The sequence below is a fragment of the Ranitomeya variabilis genome, chromosome 2 (genome assembly GCF_051348905.1).
Source record: "Ranitomeya variabilis isolate aRanVar5 chromosome 2, aRanVar5.hap1, whole genome shotgun sequence".
NCBI lineage: Eukaryota > Metazoa > Chordata > Amphibia > Anura > Dendrobatidae > Ranitomeya > Ranitomeya variabilis.
The window spans coordinates 615582099-615607910 of NC_135233.1; the positions used below are offsets into that span (position 1 = coordinate 615582099).

At 51.8% G+C, this 25812-nt stretch overlaps 1 protein-coding gene across 1 annotated transcript; it reads right to left on the minus strand.

The window, feature by feature from the left end:
• Positions 1–1997: 1997 nt before the first annotated feature.
• On the minus strand, positions 1998–25812 carry ZNRF1 (zinc and ring finger 1). Its single transcript, XM_077288779.1, has 5 exons — positions 25359–25812; positions 5710–5805; positions 4749–4854; positions 4157–4246; positions 1998–3885 (listed from the first exon to the last, which is right to left on the minus strand). Exons 1-4 carry the CDS (start codon positions 25663–25665, stop codon positions 4189–4191), a joined length of 567 nt encoding a protein of 188 aa, XP_077144894.1. The 5' UTR covers positions 25666–25812; the 3' UTR covers positions 1998–3885; positions 4157–4188.

Sequence of the window (25812 nt, forward strand, 5' to 3'; positions counted from 1 at the left end):
AGCAGTAAAACAATCAGTATGTGTTACTGTAGCCTAATGCTCACAGCTGAGGATTCGCTACAATGTATCAGATCAGTTACATCACCAGAATGATACATTGTGGCGACTTATCGGGCGCCGCTGTGTTGTTCATATAAAGCTTCGATAATGAACCACATCAAATCCTGACGAGTCTTTATAAAGATCGGGTCCTCAGTGATTTCCACCGTCCGATTCATCTACACAGATACAACTATAAAAAAAAACATTCAGCTGTGAAAAATGAAAAGTGTGTATTTTTTTTTCCCTTTTTTTTTTTTTAGACTGACAGCTAACAGGTGTATAGAAAAGGGTGAGAAACCAAAATAAAGCTCTTGTGTTCTCATATAACAGATCATTACTGTCTGTGCATGAAACGTATACAATAGAGTGGTTGATGAGGGTCTTTAGATCGCCTGTGACTTTTCCGGGGTCAACCTCCCCTGTAATACATTCCTGTATTTAGTAGGTGCAGTGCTCAATGCCACCACAAGGTGTCAGCAGATCATTACACCTTAAAGGGAACCTGTCACCCCGTTTTTTGAAGATGAGCTAAAAATAGCGTTAAATAGGGGCAGAGCTGGGCGTTACATTAGTGTCTTTGTGTGCCTTTATTACCCACCTATGCTGCCGAAATACCTTTGTAAAGTCGCCGTTTTCTGCTGTCACTCACACTGGTCTGGTCCTATGGGCGTGGAAAATGGCCGCCGCGATCTCCATCTGCGCACGCGCGGAATCCCGCGGCCATTTTCCTGAAGCCCCGGGCAGCAGAGCGCTCCATCTGCGCACGCGCGGCCACAGGAAAGATGGGCGCGCCCACCGGTAAACGGCTGAATAGCGCAGATCGCGCTGTTTATCATCACCTGGGCAGTGGTTTCGCCTTTTGCACATGCGCACACCACTACGCCACCAACGTAATGATGAGCAGGATTCTGGGGGAGAAACAGCGCTGTCACCACGCCCATAGGACCAGACCAGCGTGAGTGACAGCAGAAAACGGCGACTTTACAAAGGTATTTCGGCAGCATAGGTGGGTAATAAAGGCACACAAAGACACTAATGTAACGCCCAGCTCTGCCCCTATTTAACGCTATTTTTAGCTCATCTTCAAAAAACGGGGTGACAGGTTCCCTTTATTCTGCTCTACTGGACAACTGTTCTGAGGACTCTGCTGCCACCTGGTGGTGACCACACACACTGCAGCCTACATCACAACACTAAATGATCCAACAACTGTAGAAAAACCTGTAAAATCAGATTCTCCTTCAGGACATAATCTGTTAAGTTGAATATTTTTACAATTTTCCCTACTTTTTATTAATCTTCCCAAGCGGCAGTTGCAAATTGCTTCTTCAGAGAAAAAGAGGACTTGAACTCTATAGCACCACCTGTAGAAAGTTGGATTTGTATTACTTTTGTATGTGAAGGTATTATCCTGCAATCAAGTTCTTATAAAAGGTTACATACCGGATTACTAGCCATTCGTCTGCTTTTTGGTTCCTGTGCCATTGTGAGTGATGGCTGCACAGGGTCACATGATATCTCTAACTACAACTCCCAACATCCCCATCTTGTATTATATTTTGCTACCCACGATCTGACATTATAGTGTGTATGAGAAAAACGTGACTATTAAATGTCCACACACCGCCCTTAGATTGCAAGCTCTGCAGACCAGGCCTCCTGGACAGGGGCAGATATGATATCGACGGGAGAGAATGGCATCATATTGGGGGGCCGCGAGATCTGCACAGAACGGCATCATATCGGGGGGCCACAAGATCTGCACAGAATGGCATCATATCGGGGGGGCCATGAGATCTGCACGGAACGGCATATCGGGGGGGGGGGGGCATGAGATATGCACCGATAGCAGGTTAGCTCATGTGTATACTTCTGCTCACACTCCATTACCGGTGCCCGGTGGGGCCAAAATGAAGAAAGCCGCTGACTCTTAAAGCACCAGTCCGCACAGCCCATCACAGTCCGGACTCTGTAGAGACCCATCCTTTATTATAGAACAACAGATACACAACACAGTCCGCAGCTCACTGCCCCCGCTACAAAATAACAAAAATAATGAATGAAAGTCACAATAGGGCAAATAATATTTGGCCACAAGAAAGTTCCCCTCTTCTTCCATCCCACATACAAAAAGGGGGCTCGTTCCAGCAAGACCCAGTAAGCCCCCCGCGCTGTAACACTGGTGGGTGCAACCGTTTATGTTTTTAATAAGTTATAAGAAAAAAAAAAAAAAAAACACATGCAAACTGAAGAGAAGTGATTGATTATATTGGCAGCACCGCGAGGGTCCCTGGGATCAGAGCTTTGTACCCCAAAAAAAAGCAAAGTTCTCCCACATCCTAGGTTTTTACACAAGCGCGCACTTGTAACAGGATTAGAAAAATAAGTGATTTATCTATTGGCACCAGTTTGCTCCCCAAATTTAGGTGTAATCCCCCCTCATCCCCCAAATACTGGAGTGTAAACGCCACAAGATCGAAAACAGGAGAGAGACTGCGCTACCTCAACTGTCCACCAGGTGGCGATACATTACATCACGCAACAGCGGCCAGTATAAAATATAGATAGTCTCCACGAGTGGGGGAAGGGACTGTGTACAAAAAACGAGGGCCCCCCCCAATAAATATGACATCCGGCTCCCAACACCTCCTGATTCTAAACTGAAACCGTGCAAAAAGCTTTATTTGGCTGAGCTCGAGGGCTGAGGATAAGGGGGATAAAGAGTCTGTGACATATGGGGGAGTCACAACCCACTCAAGACCCCATTAGAGGTTACACTGTCCAGAGTGCAAAAGTGTCCCCCCCCCCCAATAATATAATGGGTGAAAAAGGAGGGTTATCAATACCGAGGACACAAAGGGTTAACAGATGGGGTGATGGGCATGACGCCCCTTCCCCCTATAAATCCAGCAATGAATGGGGCTAAATCGCCAGAACATACACAGAAAGTGACACTAAAAAGTTCACAACTGGCCACCCAGAGGTTAAAATTAGGAGGGTCCGGAGTGAGAGACCCCAGTAAACCTTCATGGAGATACGGCGCCTGAGCTCGTCCAGCATAAATTAATTCATACTAATTATAATAATATTACAGGTGGGGAGGGATGGGATTTTGGCAGAAACAAAAAAAAAAAAACCTCTTGTGGTGGGTAGCGAGACCCCACCCTGTATTCCCTCCGCTCCCAGCAGTCACTATGGACTCTGACATCCTTCCTCCTGTGCAAAAACCTCAGCTCTGCTGGACCAGTGCAGCCCAGTCCGACAGTGCTCACCATCTACAAAGCTTTATACTGGGAAGCACTGGGAAAAACAAAAGAACAGCCCTGGTTTAGGTCAGACGCCAGGAGAGCCTAGTAGAACATCAACACCGCCCCTCCCCCATCTTCAGCCCCCGGCGTCGGTTCTGTCATTCCATAACCTTGAAATATTCAGTGCAAAGTGCCAGGAAGTAAAAAGCCCAAATGTTCCTGTCCTGGTGTTGCAGGCGACATCGTCTCCCCGGCGGGGGCACCGGGACCAGCAGATTCTCCTCCATTCCCCTCTTTGCTCTTCTCCCCCCTCCCCTATAAACTCCTCCGCAGGACACAAGAGCTGTCAGCATGGCCGCTCCGGGGAGCAGACGTCTCCTCCGCCTTCTCCCCTTCCCGCTGCCTTCTCCCCACGAGCAGTTATAGATGAGGATGGGAAGAGTCTTCAGTTTGGCTTTTGGTTTTCCCCAAATCTTCAGTCTTGGATAAGTGGAGGAGCGCATGAAGGAGGGGACGAGTGACAAAAGCAGAGCGGACCACCCTGCGAGGACGCGGATCCCAGTCTGTGATCCTAAAGAGGGCGAAACCAGGTGCTCTGCAAATGGGAGAGGCGACAAGGTGAGTACAAAGCAACAGACGGGTCGCGGGGCCGGGCAGAGCCGTCGCGGGGCCGGGCAGAGCCGTCGCGGGGTTAGGAGGAGTTGTCATAGGTCCATGTATCATGTGACTTGTGAGTGTCCCCATCAGGCAGAGCAGGCATAGGGACGTATGATACAGCACAGCGGCCTGCAGAGACGACGCGCTCGGCCTGTGTACATGTGAGGTACGGCGTGCAGGAGGGGAGACAATGTTCAGGGGTCACTTACCTTAAGAAAAAGTCAGCAAGAACGGCCGCAGGTCAATCAGACGGGTGCTCCGGACAACACCTGTTCACCTCAAACCAGGAATCTATACAGCTGAGAGGAGAGATGTGAGGTCAGCGGAGGAAACATCTACATCCACTGATACATTGTAACAAAGTATCAGGACACCAAATAACCACCCCCGAAAAAAATAAAACAAAAACAACAACCTGGGCCTCGGCTCCTGACAGTCCAGGCCGCCCACCCCTCTAGTAATGGGGCCCGAGCGGCTTGGTGCCATGAAAGTCTATTAAAGCCGTACAGGGAAGATGGCGTCTGCGGCACACAAGGGGTTAAGAGCTGCGCCAGGAGCCCGATCTCTCACAGGTAATTGCCCCAGGGCCGGTGTATTGCTCAGGAGACTGTTACTACGGTAACATCCACCGCAGCCGGGCCGGCCGCCAGGTTACCAGGGACACGTGTTGCAGGCCCAGCACCACAGGCTTCACCTAATTGAGGAGCTCGAGGCGGCAAAAACCAGTGCAGGAGCTGAAAATATCCAGAAGGAGACCCAGAATACAGGGGGGGGGGGGGGGGGGGAGCGCGGGGGTCTTACCTTTTGTGGTAGATGCACAGGCAGGGGAGTCTGGCTATGGTGTCTCCCTGTGACAGCTCCTCCAGGCAGATCACACACTCGCCCGCGTCCCTCGTTAAAACGTCGTCTACAGAGGAAAGAAAACGAGAAATTCAGAGCAAGTCGTGTCAGGGGTCGGCGTCTCTCTAGGGCAGGTGTCACTACAACTCCCAGCATGCAGTCATTGTGCATAATACTCTAGCGACCTCCAGAGCTGCATTCAGAATTCTGCTGCAGGAGAAGCGACTTCTACACCCAGGGCCGATGCGGAGCGGAGGCCACACAGACGGGGAGCGGAGGCCAGGAGCTGACAATCATCCCGGGCGCTGACAGACCCCAGTGGGCCCACGGCAGGGGCGCAGCGGGTGGCATATGTGCGCGGAGCTATTTGTAGCCGGCGCGGGCAATACTGACAGCTGCCTGCGGGAGACTACTGCAATCTACCCGGCTCCGGCATTAGCGGAGGCAGTGACCCCACCTGCGTCATCCACGACCTTCCAGAGGCCGATTATTACATAGTGATGGCTGATGTCACGGGCACAGACCCCCCACCGCTTTAATGAGGGTCTCTGTCAGATAACGAGCAGCATCGGAACAGACACCAAAATGAGCCGCATGACATCTGCGCAGAGCGGCCACGTGGTCCGGAGACCCCTCTGCTCACAATTAACCCCTTCCCTAGCACAAAGTCTGAAAGGAAAAATTATAAACCTCTTTCCAAACTGGCTCGCCCTCATTCACACTTTGTCCATGGTGGTCATGCAGGACATCAATCCTACAGATAGGTGGCGCCACTTACCCAATTATCCCTCAATTCCCATGATAATGTATGCGGCTTCTGATTGGGGAGACAGTTTGGGCCCCTAGTTCAGGCATATTTACACCCATTAGTTTTTTCTTGGGGGCCCTAGTTTGCACTGGTGGGTACATCTTCGGTACGTACCGTTATAGGACAGCCGCGGTTTGCTCAGACACATTATAAAGTGCATCTCCATTTCATCAGACGACACGGACTTGGAGCAAATGGGGCAGCGGAAGCCTGGAAAGAAGAAGACAGACGTCAGTAATGTTAGCCAGAGACGTGAGGGGCGGTGGAGGAATGATGGCGCGTGGCAGTGACTGACAGGAAAACGTTACACAGACACAGGGGGTCGGGGATACTGTTCACTGACAGCAAGCAGAAACACAAGGGAGGACATATACTAAGCTGTTTGTAGCTGTTTGTATCAGTTATTGGTGAAAAAAAAAGTTGCAAACGGCAGTTTTGAGCAATGATGACTTTTTGGGAGGGTCCCCAGACTGATCGCCAGTTTCGGTGGTCTGCGGCACATGGCTGTGCTATGACGCCCCTTTCCTTCAGCAGCACCTGGATTACAGGGGCTGCCACCCGTCTAGTGTGTAAATGAGGACAAGGAAAGAAGGAAGACGCCCCCCACACCAGACCCCGGGGTTCTGCAGCTGTTCCTCCTCCGCTGCGGTCGGCCTGACACATTTTGCAGGAACACGTGGAGGAAACTGCGGTCTCGGAGGGGTAAAACCGACATCCTGCGTGTGATGCAGCTGCTATCTGTCCTCTGCAGAGCTGTCAGTGTATGGAGGCTGTAAAGTGCAGAACACACGGCCACAGACATGGGGGGGTCACATGCGGCTTGTAAAACACACAAGGCGTTCACTGACAGGTGTCACCAGGCGGACAAGCAGGGGCAGGGAGCGAGGATGACTCTGCTGATACATGAAAGGGATTAATTACTAAACAGCAGAAAGGGCAGGAGCCATAATCGCTGACAAAGCGGAGTGGTGGCGGCTACCCCCAGCAAGGGAGGGATCATACAATGTTAAGAGATGGAAGGGACCCCCCAGGAGCCACTGAAACCATCCGCAGTGAGGAGACCGGGAGCATGCTACTAACATCCAGCAAGGGCAGAACCTCCCCATAAACAGGCAGATTTCAGCAGGACAATAAACAATCAGGACAGGTGCACAATATACGATCAAAGATGAATAAATGGAAACACCTCCACCCAAGGCAGGACTCCGTATTCCAGAGAGGGAAAACTCAGATTCCCAACAGTCAGGACCTCCCTGTACACAGAGATACATGATAAGATTATATCTGCAGTCACCACTAGGGGGAGCTCCCTGTATACAGAGATACCAGATAAGATTATATCTGCAGCCACCACTAGGGGGAGCTCCCTGTATACAGAGATACACAATAAGATTATGTCCAGAGGACAGAGTAAGTTCAGAGATCGGTTGCTGAAGACCAAATTCACATTGCCAAAAGGAAAGAATGACTGGCGGGTAGGGAATCCTCGGCATCCTGATTATCACCAGGCTCTCATCCACAACACACAGAACCTGATGATGCAGAGATCAGATTGCGATGATTAACCCTTTATGCCCGCATAGGGGACACTCCACCCATTTCCCCAGGAGTCCCGGATATCTTGAATATAAGAAGTTATAATGAGATGACTGTTTATATATTCTAAATACAGGAGGACGACACCACAGGTAAGCGAAATAGCAGATGCCGCAGTCTCATCCTCTACAAGTATTGCACCCAGGAAATCAGGGCAGGGCAGCGGCGACAGACGATCAATCCACGAAAACCGCCAATGCCGGGTCCACCGCACTGTGCGGTGTCTAAGATAACAGATCAGAAGACAGAAGGACCGAAATCCAACTCCCACTGCGCCAGAGCATCAGACACCTCCATCTGCATCTCGTCATATTCAAAATGAACACAAAAATTCTGATAAAAATTTGAGAAGTGACAACAAATAATCACAATATTCCCCTAAACACCACAGATGACCCCCTATTTACTGGATTGGGGTCAGAACCAGACAAGTACAATGCCTGTCCGTACATGCCATAATGCAACAGTCATTAAATACCAGTCCGTGAGTCACTGCCTAAAGCCGCACAAACCACGTGACTGTATGCATGGTGTGACTGCAACACAGGAAGCACGTGTCACACCGTGTACAACATCCGATAAGGAAGACCGCCGCATCCATAGAGGAGCCGCGACCAATACAACACCGATCCGCGGATATGTCCTGCATGATACCCCAGAGCTGCACTCACTATTCTGCTGGTGCAGTCACTGTGTACATACATTACATTACTGATCCTGAGTTACATCCTGTATTATACTCCAGAGCTGCACTCACTATTCTGCTGGTGCAGTCACTGTGTACATACATTACATTACTGAACCCTAGTCACATCCTGTATTATACCCCAGAGCTGCACTCACTATTTTGCTGATGCAGTCACTGTGTACATACATTACTGATCCTGAGTTACATCCTGTATTATACCCCAGACCTGCACTCACTATTCTGCTGGTGCAGTCACTGTGTACATACATTACATTACTGATCCCGAGTTACATCCTGTATTATACTCCAGAGCTGCGCTCACTATTCTGCTGGTGCAGTCACTGTGTACATACATTACTGATCCCTAGTTACATCCGGTATTATACCCCAGAGCTGCACTCACTATTCTGCTGATGCAGTCACTGTGTACATACATTACTGATCCTGAGTTACAACCTGTATTATACTCCGTAGCTGCACTCACTATTCTGCTGATGCAGTCACTGGACATAACTTCCTCTGGCTCCAGATTCCTTCCTCTGGGTCCCATGACTGGCTGGCAGCCCCCCAACCAGTGCCATGCAGGGGCTCTAGGGTTGTTCTGGTTGACTTTCCATCCTGCCATCTAATCACTGTTTCGGCCTCAGCACCTGACCAATAGCCGCTTATCCCAACATTTGCCGAGTGTGAAGACACTGCAGATGAACTGCCCCTTTAATTGGCACCAAGACAAAGAGGCACCCTGACCCCGCGAGCAGCTGAAACGTATGAGGAGACACATGAAAGTGGAGCACAGTGTGACGGAGCGGATCAGTGTCAGCTCTCCCAGACCCCCCCCTATCTCTCGGCTGTTTCACCCCCAGGCAGATTCCTGCTCTGTTCCATCTCTGGAGCCTCAAATTCATCACATCCTTATTGCTCTGTGATCGCTCAGTTTAGCAGAACATCTCTCGTCCCGATAAGACATGAGGATGAATAACTAACACCTCCACCTCGGAAAGCCGACAATGTGGATGACCGTCCCGCACAGCCCCACTGCCGCAGCCGATGACCGTCCCACACAGCCCCACTGCCGCAGCCAGCGCCCGTCCCGCACAGCCCCACTGCCGCAGCCAGCGCCCGTCCCGCACAGCCCCACTGCCGCAGCCAGCGCCCGTCCCGCACAGCCCCACTGCCGCAGCCAGCGCCCGTCCCGCACAGCCCCACTGCCGCAGCCAGCGCCCGTCCCACACAGCCCCACTGCCGCAGCCAGCGCCCGTCCCGCACAGCCCCACTGCCGCAGCCAGCGCCCGTCCCGCACAGCCCCACTGCCGCAGCCAGCGCCCGTCCCGCACAGCCCCACTGCCGCAGCCAGCGCCCGTCCCGCACAGCCCCACTGCCGCAGCCAGCGCCCGTCCCGCACAGCCCCACTGCCGCAGCCAGCGCCCGTCCCGCACAGCCCCACTGCCGCAGCCAGCGCCCGTCCCGCACAGCCCCACTGCCGCAGCCAGCGCCCGTCCCGCACAGCCCCACTGCCGCAGCCAGCGCCCGTCCCGCACAGCCCCACTGCCGCAGCCAGCGCCCGTCCCGCACAGCCCCACTGCTGCAGCCAGCCCCCGTCCCGCACAGCCTCACTGCCGCAGCCAGCTCCTGTCCCGCACAGCCCCACTGCCGCAGCCGATGACCGTCCCACACAGCCCCACTGCCGCAGCCAGCGCCCGTCCCGCACAGCCCCACTGCCGCAGCCAGCGCCCGTCCCGCACAGCCCCACTGCTGCAGCCAGCCCCCGTCCCGCACAGCCTCACTGCCGCAGCCAGCTCCTGTCCCGCACAGCCCCACTGCCGCAGCCAGCGCCCGTCCCGCACAGCCCCACTACCGCAAACAGCGCCCATCCAGCACAGACCCACTGCCATTAGGCCCATCTGCAGAATACCTGTGCCATTCCATGTGAACAGCGCTGATGATTATACATTGGCACAAACCTGCGATGATCATGCCTGCCTGTCAAGTACCACACAAATGTCCAATTCACAATACCTGTGTCACCAGAAGCATCATCATCATTTCCGCTCACCTACCTATGTGGAAACGACAATCCCTTTCCACTTTCTGATTGTGCAGTTGTCACAGCCCCTCCCCCGCTTCTAGCACCACTGAAGAGTAATAGGATTTCTGCAGAGCTGGGGCTGGAGGCGCAAAACAGGACTGAAGCTTAACACTGGGAAATAAGGCTGCAGCCCCACAGGAGGGGTGAGGGGGCTTCACGCCTGCAGGCTCTCCATCCTAAACTCTATTAGAGAGCACTGCAGGGGGCTTTATAATGGAAAGCTGGGGGTCCGGAGGTAAACAACAAGATTACAGAACTTACCACTGGAACAGGAAAAGAAATCCAAACCTGTTACTAAATCCATCTGCAATGATTGTCAATGATCTACACAAAGCAAGAGGCACAACAACTACTACTCCCCTCATGCCATCTGTTACATGAACTGACTGTCCCCACTACTCAGCATCACCTCTTAGCCCATACATTGGGGACGATGCCCCCATACACCCCTCCAGCGTCACCTCTTAGCCCATACATTGGGGACGATGCCCCCATACACCCCTCCAGCATCACCTTAGCCCATACATTGGGGACGATGCCCCCATACACCCCTCCAGCGTCACCTCTTAGCCCATACATTGGGGACGATGCCCCCATACACCCCTCCAGCATCACCTCTTAGCCCATACATTGGGGACGATGCCCCCATACACCCTTCCAGCGTCACCTCTTAGCCCATACATTGGGTACAATGCTTCCTACGGCCCTCCAGCGTCACCTCTTAGCCCACAGATTGGGGACGATGCCCCCAATGCCACTCCATCACCTCTTAGCCCATACATTGGGGACGATGCCCCCCTACACCCCTCCAGTGTCACCTCTTAGGCCATACATAGGGGACGATGCCCCCCTATGCCCCTCCGTCACCTTAGCCAATACATTGGGGACGATGCCCCCCTACACCCCTCCAGCATCACTTCTTAGCCCATACATTGGAGACGATGCCCCCAACGCCACTCCGTCACCTCTTAGCCCATACATTGGGGACGATGCCTCCCTACGCCCCTCCAGGGTCACCTCTTAGCCCATACAATGGGGACGATGCCCCCATACGCCCCTCCGTCACCTCGCAGCCAATACATTGGGGACGATGCCCCCCCCCACGTCACTCTGCATTCTGGAGAACATCTGCTGCAGCACTGAGGAGACTCGTCTGCGGCCAGACTAACGCGCTCCACGAGCTGCAGATTCTCCTCCGGAGCACAGTTTATAGGGATGGAGCAGATACATAGGTTGTGCCAGACGGGTGTGGGACTTTACCTGCAAATACACCCCAAGAGGTCTCAGAAGGGGGAACCTCGGCCATTAATATACCCTTCAACCCGGACCACCTCCGTATAGGAAAAGCGGGCGAGAGATGTAATCGCCCTTCACATGCAGATTCTACTTTATGGAAAATAGTCAAGGGCAGTGGTTAAAATTAGCCGTAAGACACCTGTTCATTTAGAAGCCAATATTCCCCTCCCCCCACTAGCGCCATCCCGGTCTCCAGACCCCCTCACTTTGGAAGTCAACTTGACCTTTGCAGTTGCCAAGACGAGTCTATTGTGGCTGCTGGACCCCATATAAAGATGCTGGATGACGGCAGGGACACCGGTCATATATACAGGGGCTTGGTACATAAGGTGTTAGCTAGCACAATGCTGCTGCAGAACTGCGAGTACAGCTCTGGATGCAATGCAAAAATCAGCAAAACTAACAAATTGACAAAGCATTGTCCTCAGGTTATACTGGATCTCATGCTTTGATGTCATACTCTCCCTTCTGCTGTGTAGCTGTTTAAAACTTTTTACTCTATGTTATCAGCCATTTCCAACCAGGAAGAGTTAAGGCCCCGTCACACACAGCGATGCTGCAGCGATACAGACAACGATGCTGATCGCTGCAGCGTCGCTGTTGTGTCGCTGTGTGGTCGCTGGGGAGCTGTCACACAGACAGCTCTCTCCAGCGACCAACGATCAGGGGAACGACTTCGGCATCGTTGAAACTGTCTTCAACGATGCCGAAGTCCCCCTGCAGCACCCGGGTAACCAGGGTAAACATCGGGTTACTAAGCGCAGGGCCGCGCTTAGTAACCCGATGTTTACCCTGGTTACCAAAAAAAACAAACTACATACTCACCATCTGTTGCCCGTCAGGTCCCTTGGCATCTGCTTCCTGCTCTGACTGAGCCGCCGTACAGTGAGAGCAGAGCGCAGCGGTGACGTCACTGCTGTGATCTCACTTTACGGCGGCAGTCAGAGCAGGAAGCAGACGCCAAGGGACCTGACGGGCAACAGATGGTGAGTATGTAGTGTTTGTTTTTTTTGGTAACCAGGGTAAACATCGGGTTACTAAGCGCAGGGCCGCGCTTAGTAACCCGATGTTTACCCTGGTTACCAAAAAAAAAAAAAAAAAGTACATACTCACCATCTGATGTCCGTCAGGTCCCTTGCCGTCTGCTTCCTGCTCTGACTGAGTGCCGCCGTACAGTGAGAGCAGAGCGCAGCGGTGACGTCACTGCTGCGCTCTGCTCTCACTGTACGGCCGGATCTCAGTCAGAGCAGGAAGCAGACGGCAAGGGACCTGACGGACATCAGATGGTGAGTATGTACTATTTTTTTTTTTTTTTTTACATTTACGCTGGTAACCAGGGTAAACATCGGGTTACTAAGTGCGGCCCTGCGCTTAGTAACCCGATGTTTACCCTGGTTACCAGTGAAGACATCGCTGGATCGGTGTCACACACACCGATTCAGCGATGTCAGCGGGACCTCAACGACCAAAAACCGGTCCAGGCCATTCCGACACGACCAGCGATCTCGCAGCAGGGGCCTGGTCGCTGGTACGTGTCACACATAGCGAGATCGCTACGGAGGTCGCTGTTGCGTCACAAAACTTGTGACTCAGCAGCGATCTCGCTAGCGATCTCGCTATGTGTGACGGGGCCTTTAAACTAATGTTCCTTTGCAGGATGAAAATACCCCCTGTCCCCCATGATCACTACTTTCCATCCAGTGCAGAGAGGAGACAATTAAGTGGCCAAGATCTGCAGCGTCTCTCATTATGCTGCTGTACTATTATCTGGGGATAACGGTGCTCTGCCCCTTTAAGACTTTAGAACCAGAGGTCTCGGGAGGAAATGTATCAGATGAGACCTTACAAGTCCCCAGCAGCCGGCATGTGGGGGGGAGGGGTGTTTCCTCTATTTTGCAACACTGGAAATTGTACAGAGCTGCTGTTTCCAGGATGTGCTGCCGGGAAACTCCGACATCGTGTGGGATTACTGGAAAGTTCCAGGAAACTTGGACCCTCGTTACTAAAAGTTTTCTCATCATCAATATCCTTTATTGTCCATTACATCCACCGCATAAAGAAAAACTGTACACAGCCAATGCGCGGTGACTGATCACAAGACTGGGGGGGGGGGGGGTTTGGGGTGCCACAAAAAGTGTGCTCTACCCCAAAACCAGAGCAGAAGAGTGACAGCAAAAACTGAAGGATGTTACAGGAAACTCAGCGACATAGGTCACAGATTGCCCCCTGGAAACTGAACTGGTGTTAGGCTATGTGCACACGTTCGCAATTCCGCAACTCCCTGCTGCGGGAAATACGCATGCGGAATTGGCATGCGTATTCCCGCTAAACACTAGTGTTTTACAAGCGTAATTAGCTTACAGAATGCTAGCGTATTCCAAGTGATCTGTAGCATCGCTTGGAAAACTGATTGACAGGTTGGTCACACTTGTCCAGATGACGTAGAATCACGCGAGACCGCTACGTCATCACAGGTCATTGTCGCAAGGCATCACAGGGAACTAGAGCTGGTGGGAGCATCGTTAAGGCCTGGGCTGGATCCGGGGGCCACCAGAAGGTGAGCATATAACTATTTTATTTCCAGGGCCTGGAGGAGAGTCTCCTCTCCACACCCGAATTCAATGGGTTGTGTTGTGTATGAGTTCTCAGCGTTTTTGCTGTGTTTTCGCTGCAAAAAACGCATACACTCCGCAACATGTGCACATAGAGCTGAAGGCGCAGTGGTTAGCACAGCAGCCTTGCAGCGCTGGAGTCCTGGGTTTAAACCCCACCAAGGACAACATCTGCAAAGAGTTTGTATGTTCTCTCCGTGTCTGCATGGGTTTCCTCCGGTTTCCTCCCACATTCCAAAGACATACTGATAGGGAATTTAGATTGTGAGCCCCAACGGGGACAGCGATGATAATGTGTGCAAACTGTATAGCGCTGTGGAATATGTTAGCGCTATATAAAAATAAAGATGATTATTATTATTATTAACCTGTCACTCCCAAAATCGAGGGTGACAGGTAGTCTGGAATGTTGTAGATAAGCCGCCCCCCCCCCATGTATCCTAAAAGATAAAAAGAGGTTAGATTATACTCACCCAGGGGCGGTCCCGGTCCAGTCCGGCGCCTCCCATCTTCATCAGATGACGTCCTCTTCTGGTCTTCACGCTGCGGCGCAGGCGTACTTTGTCTGCCCTGTTGAGGGCAGAGCAAAGTACTGCAGTGAGCAGGCGCAGGGCCTCTCTGACCTTTCCCGGCGCCTGCGCACTGCAGTACTTTGCTCTGCCCTCAACAGGGCAGACAAAGTATGCCTGCGCCGAAGCAGCAGCATGAAGACCAGAAGAGGACGTCATCCTATGAAGATGAGAGGCCCCGGACTGGACCGCGACAACAACCGGATCGGACCGCGACGCCCGGGTGAGTATAATCTAATCTCTTTTTCTCATCTTTTAGGATACATCGGGGGCTTATCTACAGCATTACAGAATGCTGTAGATAAGCCCCTGATGCCAGTGGGCTTAGCTCACTCTCGATTTTGGGGGTGACAGGTTCCCTTTAAGGAATAAGGCTGACAACACCTCCCACAGCAGAATAGTGAGTGCAGCTCTGGAGTATAATACAGGAGGTAACTCAGGATCAGTAATGTAATGTATGTACACAGTGACTGCACCAGCAGATTAGTGAGTGCAGCTCTGGGGTATAATACAGGCTGTAACTAGGGATCAGTAATGTAATGTATGTACACAGTGACTGCACCAGCAGAATAGTGAGGGCAGCTCTGGAGCATAATACAGGATGTAACTAGGGATCAGTAATTTAAGTACCGGTACATAGTAGAAGACCACAAAATAATCATCATTCCCAACACCCCCACTAGCTCACATGAATATAAGTGGCTACCAAACATCAGTGGGGGCTGAATATCTCCCTGGGAAGAGCTGATCATACAGAGAGAGAGAGAGAGAGAGAGAGAATGTAAGTCTCATGCACAGCGATATCACAAGTGTAGGGTTGATATCTTCTGAGGTGCGAGGTGTACGGCGGCTCATGACCCAGTACATGTAATCTGCCAGGAAACCACAACATAGCGCACACGTATTAATGCTCGACCACAGGGTGCTGCAAACTCACCACAAACTGAATGCAGCACTTCATGGCCACAGGCCTAATCATCTGACAGCAAAACAGGGTAGTTGGGGGCAACTGCTACCAATACACAGAGACTGAAGGGTCAAACAAGCAGGAAAACCTGATAACAGAAAACAAAAGACTATTCAAAATGTAGAGAGCAGATGGACTGGTTCCTTAGAAACTAAATTACAATAAGGACTGGGTAAGGTATCTTGAAAGGAATGATGGGTGCGGGGCTGGCAATTGGGAGCTGCCATATTTGGAGGTTCCATTATTACAAAAACTGTGGTCTTTAATGAGCAGCTCTCCAGCTTTTACTAAACTACAGCTCACAGCATGGCCTAACATGGGTGTTGTAGTTTTACAACTGCTGGAGATGGACGGACGTTACAGTGGCTCCACCCATCTGTTCCGTATGTACAGGGTGGACAACGCGCTGACATACTGGAGCCGTGAGGCATGCAACGCCTCGCTGAGTCCCGGTGACTGGTATGCAGGACATCCATGACGTCTGCTGCAGGTGAGGATACCAACACAATGGAAACATGCAGAAGTTCTTAAGGTACCTTCACACGAAGCGACGCTGCAGCGATAGCGACAACGATGCCGATCGCTGCAGCGTCGCTGTTTGGTCGCTGGAGAGCTGTCACACAGACCGCTCTCCAGCGACCAACGATGCCGAAGTCCCCGGGTAACCAGGGTAAACATCGGGTTGCTAAGCGCAGGGCCGCGCTTAGTAACCCGATGTTTACCCTGGTTACCAGCGTAAAAGTAAAAACAACAAACCGTACATACACTTACCTTCGCGTCCCCCGGCGTCCGCTTCCTGTACTGTGTGAGCGCCGGCCCCTAACAGCAGAGCGGTGACGTCACCGCTGTGCTTTTACTTTCACTTTAGGGCCGGCAGTCAGTCAGAGCAGGAAGCGGACGGCAGGGGACGCGCAGGTGAGTATGTACTGTTTGTTTTTTTTACTTTTACGCTGGTAACCAGGGTAAACATCGGGTTACTAAGCGCGGCCCTGCGCTTAGTAACCCGATATTTACCCTGGTTACCAGCGTAAAACATCGCTGGTATCGTTGCTTTTGGTGTCAAACCTGACGATACACGCCGGTCTGACGACCAAATAAAGTTCTGGACTTTCAGCAATGACCAGCGATATCACAGCAGGATCCAGATCGCTGCTGCGTGTCAAACACAACGATATCGCTATCCAGGACGCTGCAACGTCACGGATCGTTGTCGTTCTCGTTGTAAAGTCATTTCGTGTGAAGGTACCTTTACGCCCCAGTGATAGTCACCATCAGCTCTTCATTTCCCTTCGGAGAAAGCTCAGATTACAAATGTCATCCAAGTCTTTCCAACAAAGGATGCAAAGCTCTATAAATGCTCAAACTTTGGGGAAACCTTATGATACTTTTCATAAGATCGATCTGCAGTAGCCAAGTTTTTGTAAATCTGCCCTTGTGCTTCAGTTCCTCAACTATTAAGAACTCTGCTTCCTGTCAGTGAATGGAAATTTCTTGTGTACATACAAAGGTTACAAACGTAAACTTGTTGCTTCTGAGGTTGTTACAAAATATAGTTCTTACCGATAACGGTATTTCTGTGAGTCCATGACGGCACCACGGAGAGAGGGGATCCGCCCACCAAGGACAGGAAACCTACAGATAAAAAGGCGGTACCACTCTCCCGCATCAGTTGTTTACTAGAGAACGATGGGAGACTATGGAACAGCTTATTAGTTTCAATATTACTTAACTTAATTGAGATACCGCGTGACCTATCATAAAATAACCTATGACACTATATTAGCGTGCACACCCAAAAGTGAAGGGAGGGAATGTACAGGTGCCGTCATGGGCTCAGAGAAATACCGTTATCAGTAAGAACTATATTTTTCTCTGTCGCCCATGACGGCACCACGGAGAGATTTCATAGATTGTACATTCAGGGAGGGACCACTGCTTCCAGAACCCTTTTACCGAAGGTAAGGTCCGAAGAGGAGATAAGGTCCAATCTATAGTGCCTATAGAATGTAGAAGGTGATGACCAAGTAGCAGCTCTACATATCTGGCCAATAGAAGATCTGGCCTTCTCTGCCCAAGAAGCTGCCACTGCTCTCGTTGAATGAGCCTTGACCTCCCCTGGGACGGACATTCCACTTGATGAGTATGACAGGCTGATAGCGTCTGTGATCCATCTTGCCAGAGTGGCTTTAGAGGCTTTTTTCCCCTTCCGGGGACCGTGAAAGCACACAAAGAGGCATCCTCCCTACTCTCTCTGGTGGCTTCTATGTACTGCATGAGGCATCTCCTGACATCTAGTGTATGTAACGATTCCTCCTCATTTTTAGGGTTAGGACAAAAGGAGGGAAGAGATATCTCTTGAGTTCTGTGGAACCGGGATGCCACTTTCGGGAGGTATGCTGGGTCTATTTTGAGAATAACTCTATCCTCTAAAAACTGTGTGCATGGAGGGTGAGCAGAAAGTGCCTGTATGTCGCTAATTCTACGAGCAGATGTGAGGGCGACTAGCAGGGATGTTTTGAGGGATAGGAGTTTTAACGGGACATCCTCCAAAGGTTCGAAGGGTGGTTTAGTCAGGGCTTTAAGGACCAAATTTAAATCCCATTGAGGGGCAGTTTTTATTGGAAGTGGCCTCGATCTACCTGCTGCCCTGATGAACCTTGAAACCCACCGATTACATGCCAAATCATAATTAAACAGGGCTCCCAATGATGCCACATGGACTTTCAGGGTACTCGTGGCTAAACCGATCTTCAACCCGTTTTGTAAAAATTCTAATATGGTTTTAAGGGGGACCTTTTCCCGTATTTTGGTTCCCGATGATGACAGGAATTTTTTCCATATCTTCCCATATTGCTTTGTTGTAACCAGTTTCCTACTTTGTAAAAGAGTGGATACCAGCCCTGGTGAAAACCCTCTATCCTCTAGTAGCTTCCTCTCAAATGCCAGGCTGTCAAGTGTAAGCTCGTAACTTGTGGAGTACCCACGGGTCGGATATCGACATTCTCCTCATCCAAGAGAACCAAGGTCTCTTCGGCCAGAACGGTGCTATTAAGATCACATGTGCTCCGTCCTCCCGAATCTTCCTCAGCACTGCCGGAATCAGAGCAAATGGGGGAAAATGCGTAAGCCAGCTGATGTAGCCATGGAATCAAGAACGCATCCAGAGCTACTGGATTCCCCCGAGGAGTTATGGAGCAGAAAGAGGTTACTTTTTTGTTTGTGTTGTTGGCAAAGAGGTCTATGTCCGGAACCCCCCATTTTTCCGTGATCCGGGTGAATACTGCCTGATTTAGCTTCCATTCGCCATGTTTTAGGCTGGAGCGGCTCAGAAAGTCCGCTTTGTAATTGTCCACTCCTCTTATATGCAGACTTGTCAGGGATAGAAGGTTGCCCTCGGCTATTTGAAAGATTGCCTCGGTTACTTCCATCAGATTTTTGGAGCGAGTACCCCCTTGGCGATTTAGGTATGCCACTACAACCCTGTTGTCTGACATGACTGACGTGGTGAGAGTGAAGGGCCCCCAAGAATTCCAACAGGGAGAACTTGACCACTAGAAGTTCTTTCATATTGGAAGATTCTTTTCTCAGAGACGTCGACCAGGTGCCTTGAGCTACTAGGTCGCCTAAATGAGCCCCCCCACTTGCTGGGGCTTGCATCTGTTGTCAGTATTTTTGAGATTGGGATTACCCACGGGACTCCCTGGGAAAGATTATTTTGTGATGCCCACCAGATTAGTGACCGAGTTGTGTTTGGAGATAATCTTAACCGACTTTCTAAACGCCCTCCCAGAGAGATCTCCTCGGACAAAATCTGCCATTGAAGGTGTCTCGAATGGAGCTGAGCCCATTGGACCGCAGGTATGTATGAAGTCATGGATCCCAAGAGGGACATAGCCTGACGTAGAGTTATAGAGGGGAGAGCTTGTATTTTGGACACTAGCCTTATTATTCTCTGTATTTTTTCCCCGGGAAGCCGGCACTCTTCCTTTATAGAGTCTAGAGTGACACCTAGGTATTCCTGGACCTGGGAAGGCACCAATCTGGACTTTAAGTTTATTAGCCATCCCAGTTCCTCTAGAGACCTCGTTACCGTTTCCAGCTGATTGCTGCAGTGTTGGGGAGAGGAGCCTATCACCAAAAAGTCGTCCAGATAAGGTACAATCAAGGTGTCTTGCTCTCAGATGAGCCATCACCTCCGCAATTAGTTTTGTGAATATTCTCGGGGCTATTGCTAGTCCGAAAGGCAGGGCTGAAAATTGAAAGTGACATAATATCCCCCTGATATGAACTGCTATCCTGAGAAACCTCTGGTGATCTATGTGGATAGGGATGTAATAGTAGGCATCCTTCAGGTCCAGGACTACCATGAAACACCGAGGAAACAGCATTTTTTATAGCTGACTTTATTGTCTCCATTTTGAACGGTTGAACCTCTAGGTATTTGTTTAAGCTTTTTAAGTTTATGATAGTCCTATATGACCCATCCGTTTTTTTTCCTCAGGAATAGAGGGGAATAGTAACCTTGCCCTCTTTCTTGTGGGGGAACTTCCAGAAGAACTCCCTTGTCCACTAGTCCCATGACCTCGTTTTCCAATGCCAATTGCTCTTCCACTGAAGACCTTGGCGATGTTATCGAAAAGGAGGGGCGAGGGGTTTTTAGAAATTTTAGTTTCAGCCCTGATTTTATTATGCCCAGGGATCCATTGGCTGCAGGTAATCTTTTCCCAGACTGGGAGAAAGAGTGACAATCTTCCCCCCACCTGGGGCCAACCTTCATTGGGAAGGTTTCTTGTTGTCGCTGGGGTTTTTGTTAAACAAGTATCCTTTATTTCTGCTTTTCTTATCTTCCCATTTTCCCCGGTTTCTCCCTTGCTTTTTACGGAAAAACCTCTTGCTCCGAAAGGGCCGTCTATAAGCGGGGAAGCCCAGGGAGGGAAAAGATTTATTTTTATCTCCTGCCTTCTCCAGGATGTCATCCAAGGTGGGACCAAACAAAAACTCCCCTTCACAAGGAATGGTACATAACTTAGATTTTGTCTGTAAGTCCCCCAGCCAGCACTTAAGCCAGATCGCGCACCTAGCCGCGTTAGAAGACTGCTGATCTAGCAGCTAATCTAATATAATCAGCAGAAGCATCTGCTAAAAATGCGTCCGCCCCTCTTAATACAGGCAAGGTGCTTAGTATGGAGTCACGGGATGTTTTCCCCTTTAGCTGGCTCTCCAATTGGTCTAACCAAATCATTAGCGAACGTCCCATGCATGCGGCGGCGACTGCCGGCTTTAGACCTCCCCCAGCTGATTCCCAAGAACTTTTGAGAAAGGCATCCGCCTTTTTGTCCATAGGGTCCTACAAGACCCCCATGTCCTCAAAAGGGAGGGTGAATTTCTTAGATGCCTTAGATATAGCTACATCTAGTTTGGGGGCTTTTCCCCAAAAGGAACAGGATTCATCCTCAAAAGGGTACTTTCTCTTAGGTGTTAACGCCTTTCTTATGGGTTTTTTCCCACTCTTTTTTGATTAGTGCGGAAATTGTCTCATTAAGTGGAAAAGCCCTCTTCTTCTTTTGCTCAAGACCCCCCGAACATAATGTCCTGGACCAACCTTTTGGGGTGAGAGTCTACTAACCCCATAGTGCTCCTGACTGCTTTTATGAGGCCATCGGTGTCTTCCAAGGGGAAACAGCTGTGACCCCCAGAGGAAGAAGATGATGAAGGAGGAGGAATTAGACGAATCTGAGTCCGCATCATCACTGTCTGTATTAGACACCGGAGACGGGGACCTGTGTCTAGTCTTCCTCCGTTTTTTTCCACTCTTAAAGAGATCTAAAGGTGTCTTCTACCTGATTTTTAATCAGGGTTTTAAGATCGGCTGCAAACCCAGGAAGCCCCTCGGAAACTGTTTGCTGTACACATATATTACAGAGTCTCTTCTCCCAGGTAATTGGAAGGTCTTCTCTACAAAGGGCACAAATCCTATGCTTAGTTTTCCCTAAGCTTTTCTTCCCCTAGAGTAAAAAGAGACAAAATAATACCCTTGGCGCACATGAGACGCTGCCCACCGGAGCTCCCGGTCTCTTGCAGCCTGCAGCCCTCTTAACGCGCGGCCCTGCACGCCGGCCGGCTATGCAGTGTGCAGGCTGACGCTTTCAAAGGGAGAGCCGCGCCGCTCCTCCCGCAACCACAGAGGGACCCCCCTGGATGTTGCCGCATCTTACCTGGGGAGGTGACCGCGAACTCCATGTCACCCTAGAGGCCCGCTAGCCCCAGCGGCGGCGCCTCGGGTCACCACACCAGCCGAGGCAGGGGGACCCCCGCTGCCTGAGTCGGACTGATTGGCCCCGGAATCCCACGACTATCTTCTTCTGGTAAGTCTGTAGGTCTCCCATCAAGGACAGGAAACCAACTGATGCGGGAGAGTGGTACCGCCTTTTTATCTGTAGGTTTCCTGTCCTTGGTGGGCGGATCCCCTCTCTCCGTGGTGCCGTCATGGGCGACAGAGAAATACCAGTTGGGGATGCTCTGCATCTGTCTTTTTTCCCGACGCCGTACTGGACTCCTTGCTATGCTGGGACCTTTGGAGTTCTTTACCGATGGTATCCTGGTGTCCTTTTTGTTGTCGCCGTTTTAGCTGCTGCGGCGATGCTGGTGGTGATTCTGGTAAGGGTGATGCCAGGTCGCTCATAGATGACTGTAGGCTGTACCTTACGAAGGCTGCTGTTAGGCTGTGGCTTGTACCGCGGCCGGCTAGTGCTGCGGCTAGTGCTGCGCTGCGGCTCTTTTTTGCCCACAGATGGCTGGAGCAGCTGCTTTTTATGCGGCAGTGATTCCCGCCGCTTGATTCGAATTTGCGCCTGCGCAGAAGCACCTCTTCCGGGGCCCGCGCAGAAGCGCCGGCCGCCGGGGCATGCGCAGAGGGTAGCTATCGTCTTCCAAATCCCGCGCAGTTGGCCTAAGATGGCGCCGCGCATGGCGCCCATGAGACGCTGCCCACCGGAGCTCCCGGTCTCTTGCAGCCTGCAGCCCTGCACGCCGGTTGGCTATGCAGTGTGCAGGCTGACGCTTTCAAAGGGAGAGCCGCGCCGCTCCTCCCGCAACCACAGAGGGACCCCCCTGGATGTTGCCGCTGCTGCATCTTACCTGGGGAGGTGACCGCGAACTCCATGTCACCTCCCCCGCACACCCTAGAGGCCCGCTAGCCCCAGCGGTGGTGCCTCAGGTCACCACACCAGCCGAGGCAGGGGGACCCCCGCTGCCTGAGTCGGACTGATTGGCCCCGGAATCCCACAACGATCTTCTTCTGGTAAGTCTGTAGGTCTCACATCAAGGACAGGAAACCAACTGATGTGGGAGAGTGGTACCGCCTTTTTATCTGTAGGTTTCCTGTCCTTGGTGGGCGGATCCCCCCTCTCCGTGGTGCCGTCATGGGCGACAGAGAAATTGTATCCAGTCCAAGGCTAGGTTCACATTGCGTTAGTCGGTATCCGCTAACAGAATCCGTTACATAGCGGCACTAACGCAATGTAACGGATCCGTTAGCGCACCCATTGACCGCAATTTTTGGCATGCGTTAGCGATGTGCCGTTATTTTGTGACGGACCTCGAACGCTGTCTGCAGCGTTTTTGGGTCCGTTCTCGCTAGCGCAGATCGCTAAACGCGATCTTTTTTTGGACATAACGCAGTCTGTTAGCGTATGGCCCCCAGTCTGACACACTGAACCAACCTCAGCACTCAAAAAAAAGCTATTTATTGTTATTAAGACTAAATAGATCAGACCCAAGTGAATTCAGATATGACTTAGATCGACGTTTCGGCACATCATAGCCTTTCTCAAGATATATCTGTATATACAATACACAACAGTTAATATGTAACACTATACATGCTGTTCATTTTATTTACAGAACTATTTTCTTCAAAGCACCACGGACAGTGAGCGCCCCATAGCTACTGACACTGTAGCAAAGCAGCAGGACAGAGAAGATGGACTGCAGTGTGCAGGTACCATTGTAGCACATCCCTCTTGTCCTGGTCTTTTGTTACAATGAATCAGAGCTCAGCTCACAGAGGATTGGCTCTTTATACAAAAGTTAATGTCTGAGATTATTTAACATTCACTAACAGCAAGCAGAGCTCTGGAAAAGCGGGAGAAACGACAACTAACAGCAAGCAGAGCTCCAGAAAAGCGCGAGAAACGACAACTAACAGCAAGCAGAGCTCCAGAAAAGCGCGAGAAACTACAACTAACAGCAAGCAGAGCTCCAGAAAAGCGCGAGAAACTACAACTAACAGCAAGCAGAGCTCCAGAAAAGCGCGAGAAACTACAACTAATAGCAAGCAGAGCTGCGGAAAAGCGCGAGAAACTACAACTAATAGCAAGCAGAGCTGCGGAAAAGCGCGAGAAACTACAACTAACAACAAGCAGAGCTGCGGAAAAGCGCGAGAAACGACAACAGCAAGCAGAGCTCCGGAAAAGCACGAGAAACTACAACTAACAGCAAGCAGAGCTCCAGAAAAGCACGAGAAACTACAACTAACAGCAAGCAGAGCTCCAGAAAAGCGCGAGAAACTACAACAGCAAGCAGAGCTCCGGAAAAGCGCGAGAAACTACAACTTACAGCAAGCAGAGCTCCAGAAAAGCACGAGAAACTACAACAGTCATGTAGAAGCTGGCGTTGTTGCATACATCTGATATGGATACATCCCATGACGCCCCCTTATCACTGCTCATAGAATATTCAGGGGTCGGGGTGGGAACAGAAGCAGGTGGACAAATAAAATTGGTGGCACAGTATTATTGGGGTAGGTCAGAAAGGCGGCCTAGTAACATTGGGGGTACAGGGAGGGGAGGACAGGAAGGTGAGGACACAGTATTAGAGATGGGACAACAAAGTGAACACAGTATTGGGGGCACACACCATTATGAAGGGGGCACAGACAGGTTGAGGGATGGCACAGTATAGGAGGTACACATTATTAGGGTTGATCACACACCACCACTATGGGGTCTCAAGTACTCACCGCTCTGGGGGTCACACATGCCATTATTGGGGGTCCCCAGCACTCACCGCTCTGGGGGTCACACACCATTATTGGGGGTCCCCGACACTCACCGCCCTGGGGGTCACACACCATTATCGGGGGTCCCCGACACTCACCGCCCTGGGGGTCACACACCATTATCGGGGGTCACCATCACTCACCGCCCTGGGGTATCGGGGGTCACACAAGACATTATTGGGGGTCCCTGGCACTCACACACCATTATTGGGGGCCCTGGAATTCACTGCTCTGGGAGGGTGACATAAGCCATTATTGGGGGTCCCCGGCATTATCAGGGGGCACCATCACTCACCGATCTGGGTGAGGGTCACAGATGCCATTATTGGGGGTCCCCGCCACTCACCACTGAGGGGGTCACATGCCATTATTGGGGGTCCTCAGCCCTCACTGCTCCGGGGGGGAGGGTGTCACACCATTATTGGGGGTCCCCGCCACTCACCATTCTGGGGGGTCACATGCCATTATTGGGAGTCCTCAGCCCTCACTGCTCGGGGGGGGGGGGGGGGGGGGGTGTCACACTCCATTATTGGGGGTCCCCGCCACTCCCCACTCTGGGGGGGGGTCACATGCCATTATTGGGGGCCCTCAGCCCTCACTGCTCTGGGGGGGTCACACCATTATCGGGGGGCACCATCACTCACCAACCTGGGTGAGGGTCACAGAGCCATTATTGGGCATCCCCAGCATTCACTGCTTTGGGAGGGGGTCACATGCTATTATTGGGTGTCCCCGCCACTCACCACTCTGGGGGGGGGGGGTCACACACCATTATTGGGGGTCCCCAGCACTCACCACTCTGGGGAAGTCACATGCCATTATTGGGGGTTCTCAGCCCTTACTGCTCTGGGGGGAGGTCACACACCATTATTGGGGGTCCCCAGCACTCACCGCTCTGCGCTCCGATCCACCGCGGGGCCAGCTGCAGGGTGTCGGTGAGGGAGGCCCGCGGGCCCAGGTACAGGCCTCCCCGCGTCTCCTCTGCTCCGGAGCTGCCGCCTCTCTCGGGCTCGGGTCGGTACAGGCCGAACGGCAGCGCCGCCGTCGGGGGCTCCAGGCCGGACACGGAGCTGACAGAGCGGCTCCGCAGCCCCATGGCGCCGCCGGGCCGGTAGTGTCCGAAGTGCGAGGCCGGTGGCACGGCGCTGTCATCTGACGACACCCGGGAGCGGGCGGCCGAGCTTTGCTTTCCCCCCATGTGGAGGCTGCTGCGGGAGGAGAGGGCGGGCAGGAGCGGGAGTCGGCGGGCGGAGGACCCGGCCTCTCCTCACATGTGTCCAGGGAGCGGCGGAGGCCTCCGGGGCGCGGTGTGTCGGCAGCCCGGACTCTCACTCAGGTCTCCGGG